Source organism: Diceros bicornis, chromosome 22 (assembly GCF_020826845.1).
Source record: "Diceros bicornis minor isolate mBicDic1 chromosome 22, mDicBic1.mat.cur, whole genome shotgun sequence".
Lineage (NCBI taxonomy): Eukaryota > Metazoa > Chordata > Mammalia > Perissodactyla > Rhinocerotidae > Diceros > Diceros bicornis.
The window spans coordinates 55,131,882-55,144,780 of record NC_080761.1 but is presented as its reverse complement, the minus strand read 5'-3'; the positions used below and the strand labels follow the sequence as shown (position 1 = coordinate 55,144,780).

Sequence of the window (12,899 nt, the reverse complement as noted above, 5' to 3'; positions counted from 1 at the left end):
ACCATTCTTCTATAAAAACATGTTCTCCCTACCCCACTATTTTGAGTATCACTATGGTTTCAGATTCTTTATTCAAGGCGCTATAATCCAGTACCATCATTTTTAATGTTCAAATTATCCTATATATGGCCATTGGGTGCCCTTGTAAGCCTATGTCCTTCTGACATGTTCCTTTCAGTATCTGAGCACTGCCCTGCTCTTTGACTCACCAAGATATTCCAGGCTCACCTTTCACTTTCCCTGCTCCAGACCTGAAATCAGCCATTTCTCCAAAGAACCCTGGCTTCTTTTAGTGGAGAAATAGTATTTAGAGACCAAGATCTGGTCATTAGATATGTTCACTGCTACTCTGATATCATTGCTTTTAGACTGTTTCCACAGACACAGCGAGGAAATGTATATATATACATCACAATACACTTATGGTTTTTAGATTTACTGGAAATCATAAATTCGTCCCGTAACTCCAATTCAAATCCAACGTAACAGGATTCTCCCTCACCTTCCCCAACCCATATCTGTACTTTCCTCTTCTACCATAATGAAAAGGCTGGTTCCCAAGAACAACAACATATTTTTTCATTTGCTCCATCCTACAATAAGAACAAATTATATTCACAATTACTACACCCAACCACTGCTAACAACAGACCTACTAAATAAATTTCAAAATTCTTTTTCACTTGTAATTCTTGATTGCCCTAAATAAGAATTTGTTCAAAATAATAATAGCAACAACATCTTGGGTGAGTGTAACTTATGGAAAAGGGAAATGAATGACAGCAACGTTATAAGGGAGGGGAGGGAAGAAATAGGAATACTCATTTATACTTTTACTATCATGAAGTGGCATAGTGTTATTTGAAAGTGGACTTGGATTAGTGTAAATATATATTGCAAACACCAGGGCAACCAATAAAAATACATAATAAATATATAATAAATAAAAATAAATAAGAAGACTTAATACCTATCCTTCTCAAACTCTTCCAAAAAATTGAGGAGGAGGGGAAGCTCCCTAACTCATTCTACGAAGCTGACATTACCCTGATACCAAAACCAGACAAGGACAACACAAAAAAAGAAAATTACAGGCCAATATCACTGATGAACATCGATGCAAAAATCCTCAACAAAATACTAGCAAATCGCATACAACAATACGTTGAAAAGATTATACACCATGATCAAGTGGGATTTATTCCAGGTATGCAGGGATGGTTTAACATTCGCAAATCAATCAACATAATACACCACATTAATAAAATGAAGAATAAAAATCACATGGTCATCTCAATAGATGCAGAGAAAGCATTTGACAAGATACAGCATCCATTTATGATAAAAACTCTGAATAAAATGGGTATAGACGGAAAGTACCTCAACATAATAAAGACCATATATGACAAACCCACAGCTAACATCCTCCTCAATGGTGAAAAACTGAAAGCTATCCCTCTAAGAACAGGAACCAGACAAGGATGCCCACTCTCACCACTCCTATTTAACATAGTACTGGAAGTCCTAGCCAGAGCAATCAGGCAAGAAAAAGAAATAAAAGGGATCCAAATTGGAAAGGAAGAAGTGAAACTGTCACTATTTGCAGATGACATGATTTTATATATAGAAAACCCTAAAGAATCCACCAGAAAACTTTTAGAAGTAATAAAAAAATATGGTAAAGTTGCAGGATACAAAATCAATATACAAAAATCAGTTGCATTTCTGTACACTAACAACGAAGTAGCAGAAAGAGAAATTAAGAATACCATCCCATTTACAATTGCAACAAAAAGAATAAAATACCTAGGAACAAACTTAACCAAAGAGGTGAAAGATCTGTACACCGAAAACTATAAAACATTTCTGAAAGAAATTGAAGAAGACACAAAGAAATGGAAAGATATTCCGTGCTCCTGGATTGGAAGAATTAACATAGTTAAGATGTCCATACTTCCTAAAGCCATCTATAGATTCAATGCAATCCCTATCAAAGTTCCAACAACATTTTTCACAGAAATAGAACAAAGAATCCTAAAATTTATATGGAACAACAAAAGACCCCAAATAGCTAAAGGAATCCTGAGAAAAAAGAACAAAGCTGGAGGTATCACACTCCCTGATTTCAAAATATACTACAAAGCTATAGTAACCAAAACAGCATGGTACTGGCACAAAAACAGACACACAGATCAATGGAATAGAATCGAAAGCCCAGAAATAAACCCACACATCTATGGACAGCTAATCTTTGACAAAGGAGCCAAGAACATAAAATGGGGAAAAGAAAGTCTCTTCAACAAATGGTGTTGGGAAAACTGGATAGCCACATGCAAAAAAATGAAAGTAGACCCTTACCTTACACCATACACAAAAATTAACTCCAAATGGATTAAAGACTTGAATGTAAGACCTGAAACTGTGAAACTTCTAGGAGAAAACATAGGCAGTACGCTTTTCGACATCGGTCTTAGCAACATCTTTTCAAACATCACGTCTGACCGGGCAAGAGAAACAATAGAAAAAATAAACAAATGGGACTACATCAAACTAAAAAGCTTCTGCACAGCAAAGGAAACCATCAACAAAACGAAAAGACAACCTAACAATTGGGAGAAGATATTTGCAAACCATATATCTGATAAGGGCTTAATCTCCAAAATATATAAAGAACTCATGCATCTCAACAACAAAAAAACTACCAACCCAATTAAAAAATGGGCAAAAGACCTGAACAGACATTTCTCCAAAGAAGATATACAGATGGCCAACAGACACATGAAAAGATGTTCAAAATCACTAACTATCAGGGAAATGCAAATCAAAACTACAATGAGATATCACCTCACGCCCGTCAGAATGGCTATAATTAACAAGACAGGAAACAACATGTGTTGGAGAGGATGTGGAGAGAAGGGAACTCTCATACACTGCTGGTGGGAGTGCAAACTGGTGCAGCCACTATGGAAAACAGTATGGAGATTCCTCAAAAAAATCAAGGATAGAACTACCATATGATCCAGCTATTCCACTGTTGGGTATTTATCCAAAGAACTTGAAAACACCAATTTGTAAAGGTACATGCACCCCTGTGTTCATTGCAGCCTTATTCACAATAGCCAAGACTTGGAAGCAACCTAAGTGCCCATCAAGGGACGAATGGATAAAGAAGATGTGGTATATATACACAATGGAATACTACTCAGCCATAAGATAACAATGAAATCCAGCCATTTGTGACAACATGGATGGACATTGAGGGTATAATGTAAAGTGAAATAAGTCAGAGGGAGAAGGACAAATACCGTATGATTTCCTTCATTAAGTAGTAGATAATAACAACAATAAACAAACACATAGGGACAGAGATTGGATTGGTGGTTACCAGAGAGGAAGTGGGGAGGGAGGAGGGTGAAAGGGATAATTCGGTACATGTGTGTGGTGATGGGTTGTAACTAGTATTTTGGTGGTGAACATGATGTAATCTATGCAGAAATAGAAGTATAATGATGTACGCCTGAAATTTTTACAATGTTATAAACCAATGTTACTGCAATAAACAAAAAATTAAAAAAAAATACAATTTTCAGGGGCCAGCCCCGTGGCCTAGTGGTTAAGTTCGGCGTGCTCTGCTTCAGTGGCCCGAGTTCAGTTCCCAGGTGTGGACCTACACCACTCATCGGCAGCCATGCTGACGCAGCAACCCACATACAAAATAGAGGAAGATTGGCACAGCTGTTCTCTCAGGGTGAATCTTCCTCAAGCAAAAAGAGAAAGATTGACAACAGATGTTAGCTCAAAGCAAATCTTCCTCAGCAAAAATATAAAAATAAAATAAGAAAATAAAATTTTTTAAGAATTATAATTGATGTACTAAGAGAGGGAAGAAATTAGGCAGAAAAAGAGCGGAATATAAAAATAAACAAAGAACAAGGGCAATGAATAGAAAACACTTACAAATATGATACATAATAATCCAACTATTTCAATAATCACTGTAAGTATAAATGGTCTAAATATACTAATTAAAAGACAGAGACTGTCGGGGCCGGCCCGGTGGCGCAAGCGGTTAAGTGCGCGCGCTCCGCTGCGGCGGCCCGGGGTTCGCTGGTTCGGATCCCGGGCGCGCACCGACGCACTGCTTGGTAAGCCATGCTGTGGCGGCGTCCCATATAAAGTGGAGGAAGATGGGCACCGATGTTAGCCCAGGGCTGTCTTCCTCAGCAAAAAAAAGAGGAGGATTGGCGGATGTTAGCTCAGGGCTGATCTCCTCACAAAAAAAAAAAAAAAATAAAAAAAAAAAGACAGAGACTGTCAAAGTGGATAAAAAACAAGACCCAACCACATGTTGTGTATGAGAAATCCACTTTAAATATAAAGACACAGACTGACTAAAAGTGAAGAGATGGAGAAAGAAAACCATGCTAACGTTTAATAAAAGAAAACCTGGAGTAGCTATAACAATTTCAGAGAAAGCATATTTCAGAACAAGAAATAGTCTCAGGGATAAAAAAGGGGCATTTCATAATGCTAAAAGGGTCATTTCTCCATAATGTGTATGTGCCTAACAATACAGTATCAAATTATAGCCTAGCCTCTAGCTAGAGTAACCATGAAAAAAAGAGAGAGAAAACAAATTACTAATATCAGAAATGAAAGAAGGGTCATCACTACTGAATCCCTGTGATATCACAAGCATAATAAAGGAGTATTATAAACAACTCTATGCCCACAAATTTGAAAACTTAGATGAAATGGACCACTTCCTTGAAAGACACAATCTACCAGAACTCACACAAGAAATAGATCAACTGATTAGGCCTACACCTATTAAAAAAATTGAATCAATAATTAATAAGCTTCCAAAACAGAAAGCATCAGATGCAGATGGTTTCACAGGTGAATTTTATCAAAACATTCAAAGAAAAAATGATATAATTTCTCTACAATCTCTTCTAGACAATAGAAGCAGAGGGAGCGCTTTCTAGCTCTTTCTATGAAGCCAGCATTACCCACATACCAAAACCAGACAAAGACACCACAAGAACAAAAAACTAAACACCACTATCTCTCATCAACATAGACGCAAAAATCTTCAACAAAATATTAGCAAATCAAACCCAGCAATGTATAAAAGAACTATACACCACAACCATGTGGGCTTTATTCCAGGTATGCAAGACTGGTTCAATATTTGAAAATCAGTTAATGTAATCCACCACATCAACACACTAAACAAGGTAGATCATTTGATCACCTCAACAGATGCAGAAAAAGCATCTGACAAAATTCAACATGATAAAAACACTTAAACTATGAATAGATGGAAGCTTCTCCAACCTGATAAAGGGTATCTACATACAAAAAAAAACCATAGCTAACATCATACTTAATAGTAAAAGACTGAATGCTTCCCCCTCCAAGATCAGGAACAAGACAAGGATGCCTGCTTTTGATACTTTTATGCAACAGTGTAATGGAGGCTCCAACCTGGGAGATTAGGCAAGAGAAAGAAATAAAAGGCATCCAGATCGGAAAAGAAGAAGTAAAATCATCCCTATTTGCAGACGACACGATCTTATACATAGATAATATTAAGAAATCCACTAAAAAACTATAAGAATAAGCAAGTTCAGCAAAGTTGCGTGATACAAGATCAATATACAAAAACAATTGTATTACTATACATGAGCAATGAACAATCTGAAAATGAAATTAAGAAAATAATTCCATTTACTATAGCATCCAAAAAGAATGATATAGGAATAAACTTAACAGAAGTGTAAGACTTGTACACTGAAAACTACAAAACATTGTTGAATGGAAAAATATTCCATGTTTATAGTTTGGAAAACTTAACATTGTTAAGATGGCAATGTTCCCCAAATTGATCTACCTATTCAATGTAATCCCTATAAAAATCTCAGTTGACTTTCTTGCAGAAATTCACAAGCTGATTCTAAAATTCATGTGGTAATGCAAGAGTCCAGAATGGACAAAACACTCTTAAAAAAGAACAGAAGCTGGAGGACTCATGCCACCCAAATAAAATTTTACTACAAAGCTACAGTACTCAAACAATATGGTACTGGCATAAAGATAGACATGTAGACAAACAGAATAGAACAGAAGTCCAGAAATAAACTCTTATGTTTACGGTCAATTAATTTTCAACAATAGTGCCAACACAATTCAGTGGTGAAAGAATAGTCTTTCCAACAAATAGTGCTGGGACACTGAATATCCACATGTAAAAGAAGGAAGTTAACTTCTTACCTCAAATCATATATAAAAACTAACTCAAAATGGATCATAGACACAAATATAAGAGCTAAAACCATAAAACTCTTAGAAGAAAACAGGTATAAATCTCTGTGAGCTTGGGCAACAGTAGGCAACAGTTTCTTAGATATAATCCAGAAGCAGACCAACAAAAGAAACAAACAAATTGGAATACACCAAAATTAAAAACCTAGGTACTTCAAAATACACCATTCATAAAGTGAAAAGACAATCCACAGAATAGGAGAAAATATTTGCAAGTCATGTATCTGATAAAGGACTTATATACAGAATATATAAAGAATTCTTACAATTAAATAAAAAGACAAACAACCAAATTAAAATAAGGGTGAAGGATTTGAGAAGACATTTCTCTAAAGAAGATATACACATGGCCAATATGCACAGGAAAAGATACTTAACATCACTAATCATTAGGGAAACCCACATCAAAGCCACAATGATATCACTTCACATGCACCAGGAAGGCTACAATCAAAAACACAAACAATAACAAGTATTGGTCAGGATGTGAAGAAACGGGAGCCCTCATATGTTGCTGGTGGGAATGTAAAGTGCTGTAGCCACTCTGGACACATTTGGTAGTTCCTCAAAATGTTAATATGACCCAGCAACCCTGCAATTCCACTTCTAAGTGGAAATGACAACAGGGGTCTGCAAAAATTTATACATGAATGTTCTAAGCAGCATTGTTCACAATACCCAAAAAGTGGAAATGACCCAAGTGTACATCGATGATGAATAAACAAACTGTGGTCTATCCATACAATGGAATATTATTCAGCCACAAAAAGAAATGAAGTACCAGGGGCCGGCCTGGTGGTGTAGTGGTTAAGTTCTCGCCCTCCACTTTGGCGGCCCGGGGTTCGCAGGTTCGCATCCTCGGCACAGACCTACGCACCATTTATCAAGCCATGCTGTGGCGGCATCCCACATATAAAGTAGAAGAAGATGGGCATGGATGTTGGCCCAGGGCCAATCTTCCTCAGCAAAAAGAGGAGGATTGGCAACAGATATTAGCTCAGGGCTAATCTTCCTCACCAAAAAAAAAAAAGAAGAAGAAGAAATGAAGTACTGATACATGCTACAACATGGATGAACCTTGAAAACATAATGCTAAGTGAAAGAAGCCACAAAAGACCATATATTATATGATTTTTTTAATATGAAACGTCCAGAGCAGACAAATCTATTAAGACAGAAAGTTGATAAACGGGTCTTATCTGGGGGGAAGGTGGAATATGAGAACAGGGGGTCACCGCTAAAGAGAACAGGGTTTCTTTTTGGATTGATGAAAATGTTCTGAAACTGGATTGTGCTAATGGTCACACTACTCTGTAAATATACTAAAAACAATTGTACATTTTGAAATTTATGGTATGTGAATTATATCGCAATAAAGATTTTAAAAACTATACATCTATCTCAATATATATCTTTATCGAGCTGTAACTCACATGCCATAAAATATACAAAAATACATTTCTTAAAACATCAGAAAAACACATGAAAGGAATCAATCTGTTAAAACAGCAAAGCAAGCAGATGTAGGCAGACCAGCTGGCAGACGTCTGCAACAGTCCACTTGAGAGATTGCGCTGCCCTGGACAAGAGCGGTGCTGGTAAAGAAGAGCATGGAGAAAAGCAGGAAGATTTCAAGGCCACTGGGGGAAGGCTGGAGGATAACCGAGTCGTGAACGATGAGTAAGGTGCAGGTATCAAGGATGCCTCGCATTACCCATTTGCTTGTTTGCTCTATTTCTGCCAGAAGTTGTTCTGACATGGTTCACAAAGATGATCTTTGAAATGGGTCACAATTATGAGTAGAAGCTTGCCAGACCGGGAGAAGGCTGGGAAGAGGGACAGAGAGGTCATTCATTCCAGGAGATCCGTGCAGAAGCACAGACACATAAAATAGCAGGAAAAGGCAAAGCTTAGGTGCAGCTGAAGGGAGATGCATGGACTGTGAAGGCTGCCAGCTGTGAGGAAGGGCAGGCAACAGGGAGCCACTAGAAGATTTTAACTGAGCAGAGAAGTGATGCTTGGCCTTAAAAAAAAGGTAACCCCAGCACCGGTGTGAAGAATAAACTGGGAAGGAGAATAACTGGAGACCCGTTGACCTATAAAGGAGGCCACTGCAGGAGACCAGGAGAAACCTTTGTAAACCATGACCAAGACTGCTGCTCTAAAACTCTGAGTAGGCTGGACAACAATGCAAGAAAACAACCACTAAGAATGGCACACCACAAACTGTGCCTCACAACCAATTACAAATGCCAAACCCAGTCAGCAGCTGAGGGCTGATGTATTGTGCACTCGGCCCCCTCCACCAGCCTAAAGGGGCCGACAGGGCAGACAGCAGTCTGGGGCTCCTCTGACCCAAGGGAGTTCTCATATTCCCTGCAGGCTGCTCAGAGAACCAAATTTTGGACTCCACTCTACCAGAAGCCAAGACATCAAGAAAATGCCTTCACCTGCAGTATCCCTGATCTCATGTTTTTCTTTGCACTGCTTATTGCTGGTTCACCACGAAGGCAAAGCAAAGCATATATATTAGCCACCTCTAAGTTGTTATTCTTGCTGATCCTCAAAGGACGCTGGGTCAATTTTCTTAAGAAACCATAATTTCCTGATAGCTGATTTTTACATTTCAGGTAACTGAAAACATCTGAATTTATTAAATTGTTTTGTATGCTCTCATTTCTTCCCTTTGATCCATATGGATCCTAATTTAAGGACTTTCCAGACATTTTAAGAAAATTTACTTTCAATTTGCATTCAAGTCATAAAGACAAAAAAACAGAGACTATGGTGCATATTACTAGCTGTACTTGCAATCCCTTTGTATCTAATGTACTGCTGGTACACCTAACCTAAGTGAAACCCCAGCGAGACTAAGCTTACCCAAAAGACGGTGGCATTCACGGCTCTAATCACTGCAGTGCCCATCTACTTTCCAGCTGAATTTCTCAATATTCTGCCTGTCATGCCACACTACAGCCATACTCGCCTTATGCCATTTCCCCAAAACACCACACATGTTCACATTCCATGCCTTTGACCATGCTCTTGTCTCTGTCTGGAAATAATAAACAAATAACAAATGAAATAACTCATCACACTCCAGAGCACCCTCTACGAGCTAGATACTTAATGGGCGATTTATATTAACGTTCTCATCTAATCTTCACAGCAGCCATACAAAGTTGATATTATTTTTCCTATTTTACACACAAGAAAGTTAAGGCACAGAGAAGTTTGCCTAAGAACCCTCACTAATGTCAAATTCTATTGCCTAGTAAGGAATGCCTTGAAACTCGTTTCATCTGGCAAAACCGTAACTTGACCCTCAGATTCTCCCCTCTCAGGTGTTCTAATCTCCCCAAACATAACTGATCATATGCCCCTTGCGGGTATTATAGTCCTTTGCTCTCACCAAGCCTCTAAAATTAATATAGCCTTCTTAATCGCCAGTATCTTCCTCACTACACTAAGAGCAGCTTAAAGACAGCAATCAGGACTTAACTCGATTTGCAATTCTGAGTAACAGATTACAGGGGCTCAATAACTGCACGTCAAAATTAAATGACTGGTCTTCTGGCAAACTGCTATTCCACCGTTCATGACCCCCTTGGCTTGCCCCAACACAGCAGTGAAAGAAATCGCTTCCTCAGGAATCCCTCCGCAGGGCACTATCCTCTCACAGCCCTTCCTCCCACTGTACTGTATTGCTAACGCATCTGACTCCTCCCACTGTAGGTAACTCAAGGGCAAGATCAGCATCATGCACAATTGCGTCCCCAGAAATTAGCCTGGTTAACTGGAAGACCAAAAAATGCTCAAAACTGTTCAACTGAAGTAGAATAGTCCCCCAAAACTGACTTTCTAAGATAAAATGGACAAAAGGAAAAATTGCCCCAGCTGAACAGCTTTAAGATTCTTCAGAATAACCAAGTGCATTCTCACTGCAGGTTCTAAAACTCTCCCCGATACCTGAGTTGACAGAAAGCAATTACAGAGCAAGAACGAAACCTGGAAGCACGATCCGGGGTTTATTGACCTTGGCTCGTCTAGAGACGAGGGCGTGAGCTGCATTCTGTCTTCGGCGCCGAGAGGGGCCACCTTGACAGGTAAGCCGCCCGGCAGCCCACCTTTGGGCACTGAAAGCACTAAAGACGCGCGATGCTGGGGTGGGGGAGGGAAGGGGCCTGGACCGCCCGCTCCGCGGACACTGACGTCAGCCCGGCCACTCGACCTTGCGCCCCCTTCCTAGGACCGGCGGCCGCGGCGCCGCGCCCCTCACCTCGGTTCTCCTCCTCCAGGTACCGCACCCGCAGCTCGTCCTCCGTCTTCACCTCAGAACTGTAGCCCCTCCACGGGGCCGCCCCCCCGGCCGCGGGCGCCCAGCCCCGGGCCCAGGTCGCCGGGCTGACCCGCGGCCCCGTCAGGGAGTCGGGCCGCCTCGACCCCGGGCCGAGCCGCGCACAGCAGGCGGCCACCAGGCGCGCGCGGCCGGCCTGCAAGGCGCCCAGCGCTCCAAGCGCCGCCGCCGCCGCCATGTTGTCTGTTTACGGCGTGGGCCTGCGGCTGCTGCCCCGCCCCCGCCGCGACCACGCCGCCGCGCACTCCCAGGCCCCGCCCCCGGAGCCTCGCTCTCGCGCCAGGCCCCGCCCCCGGAGCCTCCCTCTCGCGCCAGGCCCCGCCCCTCGCCGTTTCGCCCCGCCCGGGCCCCGCCCCCATGGCTTTGCGTGCGCCCCGACCCTCGTCGCCAGGCCCCGCCCAGGCCGGGTGACTGAGCGTTCCAGGTTGTCTGCTGGGCCTGCCTGGCCGGGCACCGGCTGTAGGGGCTTGTCCAGCAAAGCAGGGAGAAAGTGGTTCCCCGAGGCTGTGCAGTAGTTTAGGGAACGTGTTCTGTAACAACTCCCCAGAGGGAGCCGCCTCCCGGCTCTCCTGGGGCTATGCCCTGGGGTCCTGTGTTAACTGCAAAGGTGACTAAAATGTTTGGTCTCACGTTGGGCTGCCGGTGTGGCAGCTGTGCATGGGGCTCCGGTTACTCTTGTATGCAAGAGCCGCGGGTTATCGGTCAGACGTGCCTACAGCGATGCTTACTATATGGAGTTCCGGAGGGGTGAGAACAGCCAATAACAGGGGTCCTCGGCCCAACTCGAGCAGGTGGGGTGGCCCTTCCCGAGGCAAGAGTCCCAGTAAGGCGCTGTCATCCTAACAAAAGGGGCTCAGCCAAACCATATGCTGAGGTGGGTTTAGAGCATGTGGCTCTTCGCTCAACAAGAAATGCAGAATGTGGACTTAGTGGTAGGTGCTCATCAAAGCACGTTGTCTACAATTTTCTCCTGCCAGTTTTTATCAGATCTTAACCCAGAAAAGATGTGTTTGGGAATATTATTTGAAAAATATGCTGCTATGAGCATACTCCCACTGCCACACAAATTTCTGCTATTGTACCTTGACTACATTTTTGAGTTCTAAGCAAAACTTCCTTCAATGTTATACCCTCAGCTTTATCCAAAGTGGAAACAAAAAAGCCAATTGTGTTCCATTACTGTGTCTGCTGTGGGAATGTGGTTGAGGGCACCTTTTATCCTATCTTCTGTAAAGGGTCACTTGTGCAATTTCTCATGAAGGTTAGGACAAGGTAAAATTTTGCTTCCTCTTGTATCTTTCTCTTTTTCTGATACTCATGTTCACTTTGCTAGGAAACTCAGGAATTTATTTACAGCTCAACTATTGCAATTATTGAAACTATTTACCGTTCACTTGTATTAGTTGCTAATTTTTTTCATATCTTTATGTTGGTGCATCAATAGATTGTACATTCAAGTAAAGGAGTTACAGAACACCTGACAGTGCTATTTAAGGTAATATAACCTCAGAAAGTACTTGTGATTGATTAGGACAACTGCAGAAAGGTAATCACAGATTGTTTGGGTTATACTAGAAATCAGAGTAGGAAGGACAGCCTGTGGTTTTGATGGGCATAGAGCCTGATGGGAAAATGCAACCTAGAGACACCAGCCTCTTCCCTAACAGTGGTGACTCTGGTCCTTATTGAAAGCAGTCCCGAGGATACCCCAGTCTGTGAAGCAAGTTGATTCTTTCTTTCCCACCCCCCCCAGGAGAAAATCAAAGCTTTATAACATGTGTACATGGGAGAAACCAGGAAAACTGAGTCTCGACAAATGGAAGAGGTTTTCACCTTAAATAGCATATTCAGATAGACAAAGGAGGATCATGGGGTAGTGGTTTGGGATTTCAGAGGAGAAGACAGTTCACATGGAGATGGAAATGCAAATGTTTGTCAGACAACTCTTTACAGGGCCACCTATACAGAATGTGACTGGAGAGACAGAATTGTTGATAAGATGAGCTTGTTGGTGCCTTTCTTATCACACCTATTTTACATTATACTATAGCTATCATATGGTAGTGGCTGCATCCTGGAACAGGCCTTCTATGTTAAATTCTTTAGGCAGTTTGGGAGGGGAATGTCAAATGTCCTTCAGAGAAAATAATCAAGGTAAAGAGACATATTTTGAGATGGCCAATTTTGATCTCCCATAGTCCTGCCTTTGGAACTA

At 41.4% G+C, this 12,899-nt stretch overlaps 1 protein-coding gene and 1 long non-coding RNA gene across 8 annotated transcripts in view; one reads left to right on the top strand and one right to left on the bottom strand.

The window, feature by feature from the left end:
- Positions 1-10,875, bottom strand: part of AUH (AU RNA binding methylglutaconyl-CoA hydratase) — a 164,627-nt gene extending 153,752 nt beyond the window's left edge. For 5 of the 7 annotated variants that reach the window (XM_058566025.1, XM_058566028.1, XM_058566026.1 and 2 more), the window contains exon 1: positions 10,607-10,875. In XM_058566025.1, the coding sequence (XP_058422008.1) occupies positions 10,607-10,862 (256 nt within the window). In that variant the 5' untranslated portion in view covers positions 10,863-10,875. Of the gene's footprint in view, positions 1-10,335; positions 10,530-10,606 lie in introns of those variants that run through there. The other 2 variants (XM_058566031.1, XM_058566030.1) reach the window with 2 other exon arrangements.
- Positions 10,135-12,899, top strand: part of LOC131420197 (uncharacterized) — a 52,734-nt gene continuing 49,969 nt past the window's right edge. The window contains exon 1 of the long non-coding RNA XR_009223496.1: positions 10,135-10,433. This is a non-coding gene — a long non-coding RNA (uncharacterized LOC131420197). The remainder of the gene's footprint in view (positions 10,434-12,899) is intronic.